We start from the raw sequence: 18,836 nt of genomic DNA on the forward strand, positions 1-18,836 counted from the left end.
CGGGGGGTATTTGTAGGTTATAGTGCATCCACTCACTTTACATTTACCATCTCCTTTGGTCTTTAGATTCCTTTTTGAATTTACTGTTTAGTCTCCTGCCTATTTCCCTGTCTCCAAGACCCACTGCATTGCATCTTATACAACTTGAATTAAAAAAAAAATAAACACAAACAAGTAGTATACATCAGAAAAAATAAATAGCATTCCACTTCAACAGAACAAGGGGTCTTCATTTTATTTCAGTAGAGAAAGGCAGATAAAAAATGAAAAAGCATGTCCATGTATGTAAAGAGGTTTCACAATCAAACCGAGAGTAACTGGTGACAGTATAACAGCCACGCAGAAGGGAGAGGGGCATGGGAAAGTTTCTAAAAAGCAACTCTCAGTGGCACTCTCATATCTACCAATTACAATCTTTAAAAAGGGTTCCTTGGAGGTTCATGAAAGATCCACTGTTGGATGGATGTTTTTTGATGGATGGTTCCATTTTTGTAAATTAGATAGTGAATATGAAGAACCTTTTTAAAGTTTGAAGAACCTCAACACACAATGTAAAAGCTCTAAAGGTTTTTCTTAAAACAGTTCAACCAAATGTGGGGTAAAATGTCTGTAAACATACAATCAGTGAGCAGTTCATGACTTTGTTCATTCTCTTAAGATTTGTTTCAAAAACACCTTAACTTAAGTGTCCCATGTGGCCAGATGGTACTCGTGTCTCGTTTGAAGCATTCTTCCGAGAACTGTTGCCCACACACTTACTGAAGTATAGCTGAGTGATGTGATTCTTTTTGCTTTGTAAACCCTCAGCTCTTATCCTTTTCATCACTTGCTTCATTGTATTGGATTAGATTAGAAATGAATAAATCAGATGCAGTGCTGTATGTTTATTTGCCTCTAAAAAGTGCCATATCTAATAGTTTAGGTAGACTAGTTAGGTAGGGCATTGTTAATCAATATAACAAATAGTAATATTTTAAAAAGTCAAAATGTACCCTACGTTGTAGTGACCCGTTTAATGAACTCAAAATGGAAATGCCAACCGAAATGTTTTTCCCCCGCTAACTCAGAGAGATCACCTCAATTCATTTCAAAACTTCAATGCCAACAACATGAACCATTGAACTCTCATAATCAGCCCTCGCGATTAATTTGACTCAGACAGCTAAATGATAGTTATCAAAAGTAATCTATAATCTGTTACATCATTTCATCTTTTCATAGATCTGTAATGTAGCACATCTTTTACGTCTTTTGTTATGTACATTATAAGTTTTGTTTATAAGTTTAATTTTTTTCAATGGTTATTTGCTCTAAGATTATTTCAGCACATATTTCTGTCACTGCATAACCTGTTTTTGCCAGTGAATTAGCAAACATAAGTTATCCATATTGTCACTAAAACGGCACATTCATTTTAGAACAGAAAGAATTTGTTTCCTTTATTTTATAATTTTTTTTTAGTTTTTCTGTTATTTTATTTTAAAATGATTAATTTAACGCTCAGCAAGAAAAAATAAGAGACAAAATAATTTCATATGTACAGCATATGGAACACCTCAAGGTTAATGCATACCTCAGTTGGGCCGACTGGCTTGAGGACAAGCAATTCAGGTAATGTAATTTTTGGCCAGCCAGGCCTGAGACTTAGGCTGAAAGTTCACACTGGCACATACGGTAACCATTGTCTCTCAAAACCCGCTATGTGAGTCATTTCTAAGGGGAACGGCAAAGCCATGTGGCCAAGCTTGAACCATTGAACTCTCGTGTCTCGCATCTGCCCACTCAAGTTCTCATGAGAAAATTTATTTCATGAACAGTTACTGCTGTTGGCTGTAATGTTTCGTTTGATCATTCTTGTGCGAATGTCCAGAATGAATTGTCAAGGCCAGCCCGTCTTGAGAACGGGACATATTCATTAAAGCCAGGGCAAGCTGAAAAAATACAAGCTATAGTAACCCGAACAAGGTAGGAAAGCACTTCATGTCAACAGTTGCCAAACAGTTTATGCTTAAATTATTTTATTTTTAAAAATGTGTTGCTTTGTGTGAATTTAAAAGAACATGTTATTAGAACTTTTTTAATTTGTGATGTTTTAAAATAGGATTTTATTAGATTAATCGGACACATACTGTTCACAGGGCTCAAATGAACATATCACTGTTTAACATAAATGATGAAAAGACAAAAAAGACTGCTGAAATATTGATGTGGTGTTACTCTAATAAAAAGTATTAATATGCAGAAGAATGAATTATTTTAAATGAATGTTATTCATATTATCAATTGTGAATTATGTGCATGATCAGACTTTAAGAGCATAGTTCAAACTTGCTACTAATCTAAAAGAGTTTTGACTATATAAGAAAGTTAATTTTTAATACATCTCATATAGAAACGATAATGCTAATTTAAATAAAATAAAATAAAAAAAACATAATATAGCTCTTCCCTACACTTATTAAAGTCCCAGGACCATGTTTTAATATACATAAAGGGTTTTGGAAATAGAGCTTTAACAACAAAGGTTAGAAACCCACATTAAAACACTCTAAATGTTGTGTGTAGTCAGCAAGCAATGTTCATGAAAGTTGGATTTTCCAGTCCTGGCCTGAGACTATCTAAAGTATCTAAAAGTATCTAAAATGTATATATTTATGATTACGTTTAATGCATACTATAAAAAATACCTTGACAGTGTCTTTAATAAAAGGCATTTGAAGCAATAATGCTGGCTGAAAGTTAGAATTCAGTTTTTCTGGGAGAGGGAGAAGAGGCGGACACGGCTTGTTGTGCTTCCCAGGCTCTCTGAGGTGCCGTTTGAGATGGAGTTGGAGGAGAAATAGCTCTGCTGCGTATCTCCATGGCCCAGACAATTCAGGCACATTGCAGCCGCACTCCGTCTGAAATGCTTGTCCAGAAACAGGTAAATTGCAGGATTCACACAGCTGTTGACGAAGGCCAGGCAGGAGGAAATGATGAGCCCCCGAGCCAAATATATGTGGGTGTCGTGGTCTAGCTCGGCGTCACTCATCTTGGAAATCACCTGGATGGTTTTGAACACATTGTAGGGCAACCAGGACACCAGAAAGGTTGTGATGATGGTGAAGACAATTTTTAGAGAATGACGTCGTCGGGCTTCTGCGCGAGGGTTGCCAGCAGTGATGGAGTGGCTGCGCAATTTGACCAGGATGGATCCATAACACAGGACGATAATCAGCACAGGCAGCATGAAGGTGAGGAAGACTGTCAGCAAAATCGTAGCTCTGAAGAAGAAAGACTCCAAATTGTCTATGCAGAAGCCCTCACCATCAGGTTTATACAAGTTTCGGTAGACCAGTGATGGAGTGCCCAAGACCAGAGATATCCCCCACACCATGCCACAGGTGAGGTGTACACATTTGCTGCTCCGGAGAAAGTGGGAGTCCATGAGGCGCACCACGGCCAGGTAGCGGTCCACACTCATGCACGTGAGGAAGAAGATGTTGGAGAAGCGGTTGACGGCAATGATGTAGCTGCTGATTTTGCACATGACATTCCCGAAGGGCCAGTGGTCAAACTGCCCGGCCGAGACAGCCCACAAGGGCAAAGTGAAGACAAACACCAGATCTGCTAAAGCCAGGTTCAGCACGAAGGTGTCTACCAGACGCCTGCTCCTCTTGTGTCTGTTACCAATGACAATGAGCACAAACAGGTTCCCGGAGAATCCAGCAAAGAACATTATGAAGTACAGCATAGGAACATAGATGTGGGACATGTAGAGCACCTGGGAGCTGGCAGATCCTGGAGCATCTGTAACAGCGAAGTCATAATCATATTCATAGTTTGCAGTCTGCTCTGTTGTGTTGTCCATTGTGGCATGAAAGTGTGCTGCTTAAGAGCTGCTTGCCATCTGTGCACATCTGACTGGCAAAGGAAAGAAAACCTATTCAGTCACATGCTTGCAAACCACAAACTGCAGCAGCAGATTCTCCTTTCTGTTGACCTGAAGCATTTGCTGTCTGTCTAAAGTATCTCTCTTAACACTTTCTTCAACAAGGAAATGATCTAGCTTGCTGCAAAAAGATTTGAATCACTAAAATTGCTGTATAAGTTTTCTCTGGCACTACTTTAGGTAAAAAAAAACAGTGTGCCATAATAAGACATACCAAAGACTACATCATTTGCAAAATACTTACATCAGTATTTCAGCTAGGCAATGCTTGTGATATTCCTGAGTAGGTGCAGAGATTTATGAATGCCATCTATTTATGCCTACCATATATCTAGCATGTTCAGCACCATCAACAGCAAGGATTCGACACTTCTACACTAGATCACAACATAAAAAATTCTGATAAACAAAATGTATCATTTATGACATGACAGTACACTGGACAACAACCATACAAATGATTCTAGCAACACTGTCTATCACTCATGGCAGTTGTGCTGCATATTTAAACAACATTACATGCACTTTGGGGTGTTTTTTTAACTGTCACTGTGGTTTCCTGATATTTCTCTGAAGTAAGATTAGCAAACTCTTTGCAGACGACTAGTGTTTTTGTTCTTAGAAATTACATAGGAGTACAAAATAAAAGTGCGACAGTTATATATTACAGAACACACACGAACACACTGGCAAAAAGGCACAGAAAGGAAGGACTAACAACTTGTTACAAAAAATATCCACATAGATTTCAGAGGAAAGACAAAGAGTTGTTTATATTTCTGTGTTGCTATTTATATCAATGCCATTGATATATGTGAAATTTACTTCCAGATATATATTTTTGCTTTTGCTCAGTTTGTAATTGTCATGAAAAATGAGAAGACAGAAATTAAAACAAAATAATTTTACATATGTAGACACTGAAAAACAATGTTGTTTTCAGATCATATGTGGCCACGCTAACATAAATCTGTGACTGTGATATGTTGTGGCTTTCCTTTCCAAAACCTGCAGCCATTAATTCTTTTGACATATGAAAAGATATTAAAAGGTTTCAAAAAGCATGGTCATTCCACAACAGTTTGTAGAGTATTTTTGTTTAAAGACACTACCAAAATTGCTTGCCAGACTTACTATAATAAATAAATAAAATAAGTGAAACAGGCATATATGCTAGTGCTTCTACTACTCATTACTCAACCACATTAACCTGTCAATTTCTGGATAGATTGTAGTATGAATATGAAATGTACAAATATGAAAGTAAAATATTCCTAACGCATTTTGCATTATGTGGCTATGTTAGTGTTATGATGTTGCCCTAGATTTTTATCTACCTTATATCTATTGTGTAATGACTTTATGGGGCTCATTAACTTCCATATTGTACCAGTCAAAAGTTTGGACACACCTGCTTGAATGTTTTACATAATCTTAGCAACGTTTGGATCCAAAGACCAATGCTATTTGCTATTGAATTTAATTTTTTTAAAGCGAAGTTTGACCGAAAAATCTTTTTTACACAACTATCCTCACACTCCAAGTGTGGTTGATTGGCCAAGACATGTTTGGTCTTGAAGTTTGCTTCTTATTTTTGCACTAGAGCTACAAGGGTAATGTAAAGGAAGTCATTTAAAATGTTTTTGGTGAACTTTAGACACCAAATATATCTTGGCCAAACAACTACATTTAGAGTAAGAGGACTGCTGTGTAAATTTGATTTTTCAGTGAACCATTCCTTTAAACATTCTCTGCCCACCAAAGCACAACAAACTGTTAGTGTAAGTGGGAACTTTTTCACGACTGAAAAATCATTTTAACAGTATAGATTAGACAGCATTCTGCTATCATTTAGGGAAGGATGACAAAATATTCTGGATTTATGTTAAAGGAACATTTACCATGTTTACTGGACAGTTGTTTCATGAACTATAATGTTCTTTACCTACTTCCTCACTACAAACAAGCACTAAACCATCAAATGCCTCAAATCCACAATGTCAGCCAGTGGTCAGAAGATCTGCACTGGAACTTTTATACAGTTGTGTGCAAAAGTTTGGATGTCATTGCTCAAATTACATGTTTTGTTGATTTTCTGAGAGAAAATAACTACACATTCTCTACAGGGAACACACTTCTGCACATTTTAATGCACAATTACTGTTTATTTGCTGAAATTAACCTAACATGAAATATAAAACATAAAATGTGGCCTGTGCAAAATCACACTTTGTATTTTATGTTTTTTTTTCAATATGTTGAAATTTATTTAAATAAAACAAATTTTATTTATTTATTTCAGTTTGCTCCCTGTAGAGTATGTGTTAATTTATTTTCACTTAGAAAATTCACAAAACATGTAAATTGACCATGCATATTCAAACTTTTTTATGTGACTGTATACTGACAATAACTTAATGCAAATTGCTAGACTGACATAGTCTTGTCAACATCCTTGTCTCTATAAATATATGTGCCAATACATGTTCACACTTATTATATTCAGATATCGCCATTCACACACCACAGTTTATCTAGTTGTTGAAAGTTGTGAAGTGGTTTGCTGTGCTTGTGAGCCAAGCATGGAAAAAATTTCATTATTGCTTTTTAGCATTACTTTTAGCATTACCCCATTTGCTTTTCGGTCATATCTAGGTTTTTCTGTATCATACTTTGTTTTACACTGTAAAAAGTGGCTCATCAGATCTACCTAAAAAAATTACTTTATGTGGTAACAAGTAAATTAACTAGTTTTATTCAACCTAAAAAAATACTTTGAGTTAACGATTCTTTCAATTAAAGTGATTTTTGAGTTGAATAAAACTAGTTCAATTGCTTGTTACCACATGAAGTAATTTTTTAAGCAGATCTGATGAGCCACATTTACAGTGTAACTCTAAGCACTTAAAGATATTCTCTCACTGTATTTTGGTGTTTGTGTGAGTCTGAGAATTGCAATCACAGTTTATGCTATTAAAACCCTACACTGTTTAAAACGTGTACACCCTATACATCTATACACACTGTAAAAATGGCTCTTTAGATCAAACAAAAAAAAATACTTTATAACAAGTAATTGAATTAGTTTTATTCAACTCAGAATACTTTGATTGAAAGAATAATTCATTCAAAGTATTTATTTAGGTTGAGTTAAACTAGTTTATTTACTTGTTACCACATAAAATAATTTTTTAGGTTAAACCGACAAGCCATTTTTTACAGTGTGTGGTAGCTACACTGTAAAGTGGCTCATCAGATTTACTTAAAAAAATACTTCATGTGGTAACAAGCAATTGAACTAGTTTTATTCAACTTAAAAAAACTACATTGATTGAAAGAATTGTCCATTCAAAGTATTTATTTAGGTTGAATAAAACTAGTTAATTTACTTATTACTACATGAAATAGTTTTTTAGATTGATCTGATGAGCCATTTTACAGTGTAATTACCTCTGGAATGACATCTCATATGCTTGAAAGTGAAGTAAATATCCTTAACAATTTGGTTTCATGAGATTAAAGTATTACATTTTTATGGAAAACTAATTTCAACCTGGTTCTTATATCAATGGAACAGTGACAAAGACACTTAAGAAACTTCAACAAATGTCAAATGTTAATTCTGACTCTTTGTACTAACATTTATCAACAGGCACAAACATTTTTGAAAAGTTTGAAAAATCTGATTTACTTTAAAATGAACAAAAGTAGACTTTCGTAAGCTGGCCCATCCTTGCCTCACTCGAAAATCATTCTTTACCTGAACCTAACAAAATTATGGAAAGGACTTCTATATAAGTAAATTGCTTTCTTTCAAAATAAAGCAATTTTGATGATTAAACATAAATTGGCTAAACGTATTTTTCTATCATATTTCCCATTCAGTTTGTAAAAGTTCGTTGAACTTGACTTTGATCCGTTGATTTAACTTTTGTTAGCCCAACCTATCTACAGTCAGTTTAAAGATGGTCATTTTTGTGCTCAGAGAGTACCATACTCACCAGTACAGAACATGACAATGTGCTCATACAGCCAACAATGACAACACTTGGAGACTAACTAAAATAAAAAAGTGAATTGTACATCCAAGAGGATATAGCCTAGAAGGAAAGACACAAAAAGCATAAGTATAGCAAGAGGAAAGACATGGCCAGTATGCAAACATATGGAGCCAGGAACCAAGGTGCAGTGGCTGCATTTGTAGAGGACTTTATTAGAATCCATTGTGTGCACTTCCTTTTCAATATGACAGGGTTTATATACACTTCACTGCTGATCGGGTAATACCTCTGACACACCCATGAAATGAGACAAAATATACCTTAAAGCCCGTTGTGCTCTGTTTCACACTGTTCTGAAACATGTCATTTAACCTGGAAACCATTGCAAACTGATGCACGACGTTTTGAGATCCCAGGTGGAATCCCAAGAGACTTGGAAAAACAAAATTCATTCTATTTGAATTGATTGACTTGGCTGATTTAATGCTTGGGATAATTATGTTCTTTTAAGGCTAATACTTTAAGTATATTGTAAAAAGGGTTAAATTAATATATTAATACATTTCAACATGATTTGTTTTCTTGACATGTACAAGAGCCAATTCCACATTTTTGAATGCTCCTCATAACCTTTGCTAAAGATCAGGGGTGTGAACTCTCTCTTATCCCATTATTATGTTTGAGCTTAAGAATCTGAACAGGATTTAGCTCAACTTCTTCACAGACTCAAGAAAAATGGACTATATATGTCCATCATAATGGATATTTAATCTGAAAAAATGTTAATTCAGTAAGCAAAACAGGTGATAAAGTTTAACAGAATGGAAAAAATAAGTCATATAATTCAATGACATTGATTCGTTTAAAAAGAGAAATAAAGAGAAATACCAAAAAAATGTAGAATTTCAATTTCAACCCATTTCCAAAAAAGGTGGGATGCTGTGAAGAATGTAAAAAATAATAAATGTAATGATATGCAAATAATGTAAACCACATTTTTAAAGGAAAATACTACAAAGACAACATATTAAATGTTGAAACTGAGAAAAGTTGTTTTTTTGAAAAATATATGCCCATTTTGAATTTGATGCCAGCAACATGTTCCAAAAAAGTTGGGATGGGGGCATGTTTACCACTGTTTTTCATCACCTCTTCTTTTAACAACACTCTGTAAGCGTTTGAGAACTGAGGAGACAAACTGCTGTAGTTTTGAAAGTGAAATGTTTTCCCATTCTTGATATAGGATTTCAGGTACTCATCAGTTTGGGGTCTCCTTTGTCATATTTTTCATTTCATAATGTGCCAAATGTAATCAGTGGTGACACATCTGGACTGCAGGCAGGCCAGTTTAGCACCCTGACTCTTTTAATACAGAACCATACTGTTGTAATACATGCAGAATGTGGTTTAGCATTGTCCTGCTGAAATAAGCAAGCCTTCCCTGAAAAAGATGCAGTATAGGTGGCAGCATATGCTGCCAAAACATATATATATCATTCAGCATTAATGGTGCCTTCACAGATGTGCACATCACCCATGCCATGTACACTAATGCCCCCCTATACCATCATGAATACTGTCTTTTGAACTGTGCACTGATAACAAGCTGAGTGGTCTTTAGCCCAGAGGACGCAGTGTCCTTGATTTCCAAAAAGAATTTCAAATGTTGATTTGTTGGACCACAGGACACTTCTCCACTTCCCCTCAGTCCATTTAAATGAGCTCAGGCCCAGAGAAGGTGGCAGCATTTCTGGATCCTGTTTATGGCTGGTTTCTTCTTTGCATTTTAAAGTTTTAACTTGCATTTATTGACGAAGCGACGAACTTTCAGAAGTGTTCCTGACCCCATGCAGTAATTTCAACTACAGAATCATGTCTGTTTTTAATGCAGTGCCACCTGAGGCCCCAAAGATCATGGCCAGCAAATACTGGTTTTGGCCTTGTCCCTTGCATATAGAGATTTCTCCAGATTCTCTGAATCTTTTAATGTTATTATGTATTATGATGATGAAAAGCAAAAGTTCTTTGCTATTTTATGTTGAGAAATGTTATTCTTGAATTGTTGCACTGTTTGCTCATGCAGTCTTTCACAGAGTGGTGAACCCCTCCCCATCTTTACCTCTGAAAGCCTCTCTGAGATGCTCTTTTTGTACACAGTCATGTTACTGACCTGTTGTCAATCAACCACCAGGTGTTTTTTTTTTAGCATTGTACAACTTTACCAGCCTTTTGTTGCCCCTGCCCCAACTTTCTTGGAACATGTTGTTGATATCAAATTCAAAATGAGCATATATTTAAAAAAAACCCAATAAAATTTCTCAGTTTCAACATTTGATATGTAGTCTTTGTACTATTTTCAATTAAATATAGGGTTTAAATAATTTGCACATCATTGCATTTTGTTTTTATGTACATTTTGCACAGCATTTTTGGAAATGGGGTTGTAAATGCTTAATTAAAGAGATACATTTTCAAATGTTTCTTAAAAGTGTGTACTGAGCTTGACTGTCTAATAAAAGGTGGAATTGAGTTCCACATTTTAGAGGCATAACAATAGATCAAGTCAAGTTTATTTATTATATATTATAAAGTTTATTTATGTAGCGCTTTTTACAACAGGCACAAAAGTGTCTTTACAGAAAGAATCTGGGTCCAAGCCTCCATAAGCAAGGCTTTGGTGACAGTGGTGAAAAACTTCCTAAGAGCAAGAGGAAGAAACCTTGAGAAGAACCAAGACTCAAAAGTGGAACCTATCCTTCTCTTGTCAACACTGGATAGCAAAACAAAAACATAAAAGCAATATGAATAGAAAATAAGGTTATACCATTAATGTAAAATATTAAACATTGAGAAAAGGGGAAAAAACAGCTTATTATGGGACAGAAATATTTACACTAAGCAATAATAACTGACGACCACCATTAGAGGCCTATCAGAGTAACAATGAGAAATACATCTGTGAGAATCAGTCACTGTTACCAGTGAAAACCAGTAAGTACTATTAGTCAACTCTGATCGTCAATGACTACTTTTAGAAGCCTGTAATGATGATCTGTTAATATAAATACGATGATATAAATATGAGAAGAACTCAGATATTGTGAGGCAGGTGAAGCATGTCTATAATTACTTGGATAAAAATATGAATATGAACATGAATGTGAATTTTTTATCAGGCATCTCCAAAACAGTAACTTTCGAGGAGAAGAAAACAACTCTCTTAACTGGCAATTTATGTTAATGTGAAAAATGTGTAGTTTTTGGCCATTTACACAAGTTCATAATACAAATTTTCATTTAGAATACAAAATACCATCCGTGATCGGTTAGTACATAAATGGCGTAACAACTGACAAAAATTTAGTTTTTTACAGGGAGTGTATACATCCAGATTCATGGATAAAACAGGAGAATTAATTCTCTCATACCTTTGACATATGATGAATATTGAATGTTTGAATATTTCAAATATATTATATATTTTAAATATGCTGTCAAAGATCAGCAAAGATCAGTGGGTCCTTAGCAGAAGTGAGCACAATTAATTAATTTACCTCAAAAGATGACAAGATGACCAACTCACCTGTTAACCCATCAGGCCTTTAGCCTTATCTCACAAGAAAGATTCAGGTAGTTAGGTAACTTTTCTTATAAATCAAACTGTAAAGATTCTTTAAATTAATTTTCTTAATTGTTCCATGAACCATGTTATTTTTTCATTTTGTAATGAAAACCCTTCTGATATACTATATTCATTATGAACATAAATGTATTCTTTTCTGGGGAAGTATAAGTATTGCTAATTCAGTCTATGTAGCTTCATGAATAGAATGTTGAATAAGATGTTGGCATTAGCTGGCTTTGTTGTGTTTTAAATGGTGATTAACACTGTCTTTTACCAAAAGGTTTTAATTAGGTCTTACTCTTACCAAGTATTTCTGTTTTTTTAAATAAAGACCCATCACTATATACTTAAACTCACACTTATTTGATCCACTAACTGTGCATTTTTATAACTTAACTAACAGTGCTAACAGATGTGTTTCTGTTTTATTCCACATACTTGAGGGAGAATATATGGGGTTCATACTTGTTCACATGCTATGTTGTGATTTTATTGTGCTTGTCATTTGAAAAAAATGTGCAGAGAGAGACACGTACACAGGGCGCTCATTCCTTTTTCTGTGTCAGCTTGCCACGCAGTCTATGCATTTCCGGTAACAGGCTGCATTTTGACCGTTAATGACAGTAGGAAGGAAGTGTGCCACAGAAATTTCAGAATACATTTCCTATTGAGCTTATTCATGCCTCGTAAAAAATCACACATTCATATGAGTGAGTTAAACACACAGTGTTGTGCACAGCCCCTTCTTAAAGTGAAGGCTATATTAGTGTGCATTTTATAGTTCCTTGTGTTAAATTTCACTTTCTTTTCATAGGTAGGTTTCAGAAGCTGGTTTCTTCATGGGTTGGTTCTTTTCATACGCTGGTTTCATAAGCTGGTTTCTTCATAGGTTGGTTTCAAATTGCAGCAATAAAAACGCGTTCTGTGTAAATGCTTATGTCATGCTCAGAGGTGGGTAGAGTAGCCTAAACTCAAGTGAAAATATTGTTACTTCTGTGGAATAATGACTTAAAAATAAAGTAAAGTGAATTAAAAGTAAAAGAAACCTAGCAAAAACAGCTTCAATAGGAGTACAAAATAATCAGATCAAAAAACTACTTGGTTAAAGAATTGGTATAGAACTGTAGTAAAACTTCGTCGTACATCCAGCATCCATCTAGTTTGCTAGGTGAACTTTTATGGATCCTTCTGGTCTGATATACAATGTTAAAGCTCAAAAATGAGAGATGTGAAGATAGCAAAGCAGTACAGGAACTGAACCAACAGAGCAGAATTGAACCTAAAAAAAGAATTATTATGTAAGTATTGTAAATAATGTCATTTGAAAATACCATTTTAAAATGAAATTTTGAAAATAAAAATTCATCGAGATTTTACTCAAGTACTTGTAATTGAGTAAATAAAACTAGTTACAGCCTACCTCTGGGCAGGCCACAGTCACCTGGTGGAGGTTAAAATGACCAGTTATATAGTGCCATTAAAAAGTTATTTCCCCCTCCTGATTTCTTTCATTTTTGCATGTTTGTCAGACTTAATTGTTTCATATTCAGCCAAAATTTAATGAGAGACCTGAGTAAAAAGAGTTACAGTTTTAAAATGATCATTTTATTTATTGAATCCAGACAACCATCTAAGGAACTGCAGGCCTCTCTCACCTCAGATAAGGTCAGTATTCATGATTCTACTTTGTATATTGTATTTCCTCATGTTGTCCTTATTTTAATTTCTGTATGAGGTTTTGAAACATTTAGAAACATTTTAAAACTGTATTTTCTGAAAAACTTAGTAAGACAAATATGCAAAAATGGAGGAAATCAGCAAAGGGGAACATTCTTTTTTCAGCACTGAAGACTCTTTGTTAACTGAAGCATGGCAAGGTAGAATATTATTTCTAGCTTTACAATAGACCATCATTCGTTAACATTTACTTTATTGTACAATGTGACTAAACATAATTAATTGTAATTTATACAATTACATTCTTACCCCAAATGTAATCAATAGGTCAGTGGGTCATGTTTAGCACCAACAAGGCTAAAGTAATGGAAGTCTACACCAGAATGGCCTGGGATTGGTTGACTCCACACTAGGTCTTCCTACTTATCATTCTACACAAACCTGTGGCACATTCCTAAGATTGATTACAACCCCTTTCTAGACTTCTGTGTTCTCTGTGTTTGTTTTCAGCCTTTGTGAAGATCTTGTGTGTTCATTCCAAGTTCTGAGCCTTAGTTTTGGGTGTTACTCTCTTTGGTTTTGAACTACAGATACTATTGTGAACTGCTTGTTTATAGGTTTTTGTGTCATGGCTTTGTCTCATTGCTGCCTGCCTGTTTTCTGACCCCTGCCTGTTGTGATGACATTGAGTGCTCCAACTGTTACATAAATGTTTCTTGGCTGATCGATTAAATTTGGACATTAGCATCCCTTGCTGATTATTTATCAAAATAATCATAGTAGAGGGGGACCCAAGGGTGATGAACCTTGTGAAACCCAAACCAACCCACTAGCACTATTACTGGAGTGAGGTTGAGCCTCACCTCACTGAAACAGATCTTTCACAATGGCAGAGGCAATATAAAACACCATTAAACACACTAACCATGTTGTGACAAGGGCAAAAAAGCAGGAGCCCTATTCCCCTCTGAGGTCTATCTATCTGTGCATGCTAATATGAATGCTCATGTGATGGATGAAAATCTCTGACAGAGACCCAGCATCATTTAAAAATGCTAGACTTACAGGTCTTCAAGCTTTACATTTTATTCATAAAGATTTTTATTTTATTGAGCTGTTTGGACTGTTTCTACTGGCTAGTTTACCCTTTTTCAAACAGCATCAGTCGTTTTTGTCATTTTAATCAGTGCAACTAGCTGTCTTGTTAAAAGGTAGGGATACTAACATGTATTTTAAATGATGTTTACTGTTATAGACTATTTCTTTCAAAATAGATTAGGTATAGAGAAGGACAATTGGGTTTTTCCTTGTACAATTGGTATGAGTGTGTTTTTACAGAGTAACACATAATAAAGTAATCCTTTTACATTTTGAGAGAAGTAAATAGTCATTTGTAATCAATTACATTTTTGAGTAACTACCCAACCCTGGTGTCTGGTGAGGGAAATTTGCTTGAATCTTATTCTTCAGTGAACCATTCCTGTAACTCAATATTACTGACAATAATAAGACTGGGTACATTGTTGCTCTGGTTTTGCTATCGCCAAAGCAGAAATACTGGTCTTGGTTTTTGGATAACTTGTGAATATATTTTATACAGCAGAGAACCACTTATTTGACTGCAATTCCAAAACATGCCTAACATGGCAGCAAGGCAAATCAAAAAGCAATTCAAAAGTGAAAAGATCGGTATATCACTTGTGAGTTATTATTACTTATCAGCATTACAGGTATTATTTAGGTTGTGCTTAGACAAGACTCTTGTGGAGTACAGTTTGATCCTTCATTCTCTGAAACTATACCTGTAGAAGTTAATGCAACATTGGCGGTTTTCATGACCACCTTTATAAACCACAATACAACCCCATTTCCAAAAAAGTTAGGAAGCTGTGCAAAATGTAAATAATAACAAAATGCAATGATGTGCAAATCATTTAAACCCTATATTTGATTGAAATTCTTTTTGGAAATCATGGACACTGTGTCCTCTGGGCTAAAGACCAGTCAACTTGTTATCAGTGCACAGTTCAAAAGGGGTGCATTAGTGCACATGGCATGGGTGACATGCACATCTGTGAAGGCACCATTAATGCTGAATGATATATACATGTTTTGTCAACATATGCTGCCAACCAGATAACGTCTTTTTCAGGCCTTGATTATTTCAGCAAGACAGTGTCAAACCACATTCTGCATGTATTATAATAGCATTACTCCATGTTAAAAGAGTCAGGGTGCTAAACTGGCCTGCCTGCAGTCCAGACCTGTCACTCACTGAAAATGTTTGGTGCATTATGAAATGAAAAGTACGACAAGGAGACCCCAATCTGTTGAGCAGCTAAAATCCTATATCAAACAGGAATGGGAAAACATTTCACTTCCAAAACTACAGCAGTTGGTCTCCTCGGTTCCTAAACGCTTACAGAGTGTTGTTAAAAGAAGAGGTGATGAAACACAGTAGTAAACATGCCCCCATCCCATATATATGGGCACATACACTGCCTGGCCAAAAAAAAGGTCACACACTCTAATATTTCGTTGGACCGTCTTTAGCTTTGATTACGGCACGCATTCACTGTGGCATTGCTTCCACAAGCTTCTGCAATGTCACAACATTTATTTCTGTCCAGAGTTGCATTAATTTTTCCCCAAGATCTTGTATTGATGATGGGAGATTTGGACCACTGCGCAAAGTCTTCTCCAGCACATCCCAAAGATTCTCAATGGGGTTCAGGTCTGGACTCTGTGCTGGCCAATCCGTGTGTGAAAATGATGTCTCATGTTCCCTGAACCTCTCTTTCACAATTTGAGCCCGATGAATCCTGGCATTGTCATCTTGGAATATGCCCGTGCCATCAGGGAAGAAAAAATCCATTGATGGAATAATCTGGTCGTTCAGTATATTCAGGTGGTCAGCTGACCTCATTCTTTGGGCACATAACGTTGCTGAACCTAGACCTGACCAACTGCTGCAACCCCAAATCATAGCACTGCCCCCACAGGCTTGTACGGTAGGCACTAGGCATGATGGGTGCATCACTTCAGCCGCCTCTCTTCTTACCCTGATGCGCCCATCACTCTGGAATAGGGTAAATCTGGACTCATCAGACCACATGACCTTCTTCCAATGCTCCAGAGTCTAATCTTTATGCTCCCTAGCAAATTGAAGCCATTTTTGCCAGTTAGCCTCACTGATAAGTGGTTTTCTTAAGCCTACACAGCTGTTTAGTCCCAATTCCTTGAGTTCCCTTTGCATTGTGCGTGTGGAAATGCTCTTACTTTCACTATTAAACATATCCCTGAGCTCTACTGTTGTTTTTCTACGATTTGATTTCACCAAATGTTTAAGTGATCGCCGATCACGATTATTCAAGATTTTTTTCTGACCACATTCCTTCCTCGAAGATGATGTTTCCCCACTGTCCTTCCACTTTTTAATAATGCGTTGGACCGTTCTTAACCCGATTTTAGTAGTTTCAGCAATCTCCTTGTTGTTTTCTCTGTTTGATGCATGCCAATAATTTGACCCTTCTGAAACAGACTAACATCTTTTCCACGACCACAGGATGTGTCTTTCGACATGGTTGTTTAACAAATGAGAAGCTACTCACTGCATCAGTTAGGGTTAAATAACCAGCTGAAACATGATCACCCATGCAGTAATTATCCAATGGGAGGCTCTTACCTATTTGCTTTGTTAAATCCAGGTGATGCCCTTTTTTTTTGGCCAGGCAGTGTATTTAAAAAAAAAAAAAGAATTCCCAGTTTTAACATTTGATATGTTGTCTTTGTATGACTTTTTTGGAAATGGGGTTGTAATATCAGCACACTGATTTGGGCAATTTCCCAAAAAATCTTCTCCTTTGGAGAGTAACACTAACTTAATCACTGCTTGGAAAGCTCACCAAAGATGAACATAGTTGATGCACATATTATTATTACTACTACAAATAATAATAATAATAATAATAACAATAATAATAATAATAATAATAATAATAATAATAATAATAATTATTATTATTATTATTATTATTATTATTATTTTTTTTATTTTTATTTTTATTATTATTATTATTATTAGTTTGTTTATTTAATTATGTATGTAACTTTTTTCATTGCAGTTACTAAACTGCTATAAAAGAGCTTCATATTCAGATTGTGGACCCACATGGATCTCGGATTGGTTTTGAATGAAGACCATCAAACAACTTCCCTGCAAAGAGCTAGAAGAGAAAGAGCCATCTGGGAAGGAAACTGTGTTAGGAGTAGTTCACTATTTTGCCAAGGTTTAGATTTATAGTGCTGTGAAAAAGTATTTGCCCCTGAATTCCATTTATTAAAGAAAAAGATTTATTCAAAACCTATGTCTCGCATGTGAAAAAGTAATTGTCCCCTAAACCTAATAACTTCTTGTGCCATGCTTGGCTGTAACAACTGCAAACGTTTGCAATAACTTGCAATGAGTCTTTTACATTGCTGTGGAGGAATTTTGACCCACTCTTATTTGCCGAATTGTTTTAAATCTGCTACATTGGAGGTCTTTCGAGCATGAACTGCCCGTTTAAGGTCTTGCCACAGCCTCTAAATGAGATTCAAGTCAGGACCTTAACACAGCCACTCCAAAACCATAATTTTTTTTTTTTGAGCCATTCAGAGGTGGACTTGCTTGTGTGCTTTGAAGCATTGTTCTGCTTCATAACCTGAGGTTTATATCACTGATATTCCCCTTCAATATTTTCTGATAGAAAGCAGAATTCATGATTCCATCAATTATGACAAGTCATCCAGGTCCTGCAGAAACACCGCAGCCCCAGACCATCACACTACCACCGCTATGTTTGACTGTTGGTATGCTATTCTTATGGAAATTCTTATGGAAATTCTTATGGAAATGCGATGTTAGCTTTATGCCAGATGTAACGGGACCCATGTCTTCCAAAAAGTTCCACCTTTGACTCATCAGCCCACAGAATATTCAAAAGTTGTAGAGGTCATGTAGATGTTTTTTGGCGAATGTGTGTCATGCCTTTGTGTTCTTTATGGTCAGCAGTGGTTTGCACCTTGCAAGTCACCTATGGGTGCCAGTGTCTTTCTTATTGTGGAATCATATACAATGACCTTAACAGAGGCAAGTAAGGCATGCAGTTCTTTGAATGTTCATCTGGGTTTTTTGTGACCTCCTGGATGACTTGCTAATGCGCTCTTGGAGAAATTTCGATATGGCGGCCTCTCCTGGGAAGGTTCAACACTGTTCCAAGTTTTTTTCATTTGTGGATAATGGTTCTCACTGTGGTTTACTGGAGTCTCAGAGCCGTAGAAATGGCTTTGTAACCCCTTCCAGACTTGTAGATTTCAGTGACTTTCGCATCTGTATTTGAAACTGTATTTGAATTTGTTCTGAAACATTCAAGTGTGACAAATATGCAAAAAATAAAAGAAACTGGGAAGGGGTTAAATATTTTTTCACAGAACTGTTGCAATTGCATTTGGCACGATTTCAACAAAATTTTTCAACAGCAGTCTGATGTGAGATTAATTTGCATTAATTTTCACTTTTCTTCTCAGATAAGCTTACCTGATATTCGAGGACTTCAAGCAC

General features: G+C 35.7%; 1 protein-coding gene across 1 annotated transcript; it reads right to left on the bottom strand.

Annotated features, from left to right (window-relative positions):
• Positions 1 to 2,738: 2,738 nt before the first annotated feature.
• gpr25 (G protein-coupled receptor 25) lies at positions 2,739 to 3,850 on the bottom strand. Its single transcript, XM_036560027.1, has one exon. It carries the CDS (start codon positions 3,848 to 3,850, stop codon positions 2,747 to 2,749), a length of 1,104 nt encoding a protein of 367 aa, XP_036415920.1. The 3' UTR covers positions 2,739 to 2,746.
• Between the last annotated feature and the right edge of the window lie 14,986 nt (positions 3,851 to 18,836).

The sequence above is a fragment of the Colossoma macropomum genome, unplaced genomic scaffold (assembly GCF_904425465.1).
Source record: "Colossoma macropomum unplaced genomic scaffold, Colossoma_macropomum, whole genome shotgun sequence".
Lineage (NCBI taxonomy): Eukaryota > Metazoa > Chordata > Actinopteri > Characiformes > Serrasalmidae > Colossoma > Colossoma macropomum.

What these genes read in the sequence shown, in the direction of transcription:
- gpr25 (XM_036560027.1), bottom strand. Translation starts at nt 3,850, where the DNA reads ATGGACAACACAACAGAGCAGACTGCAAACTATGAATATGATTATGAC.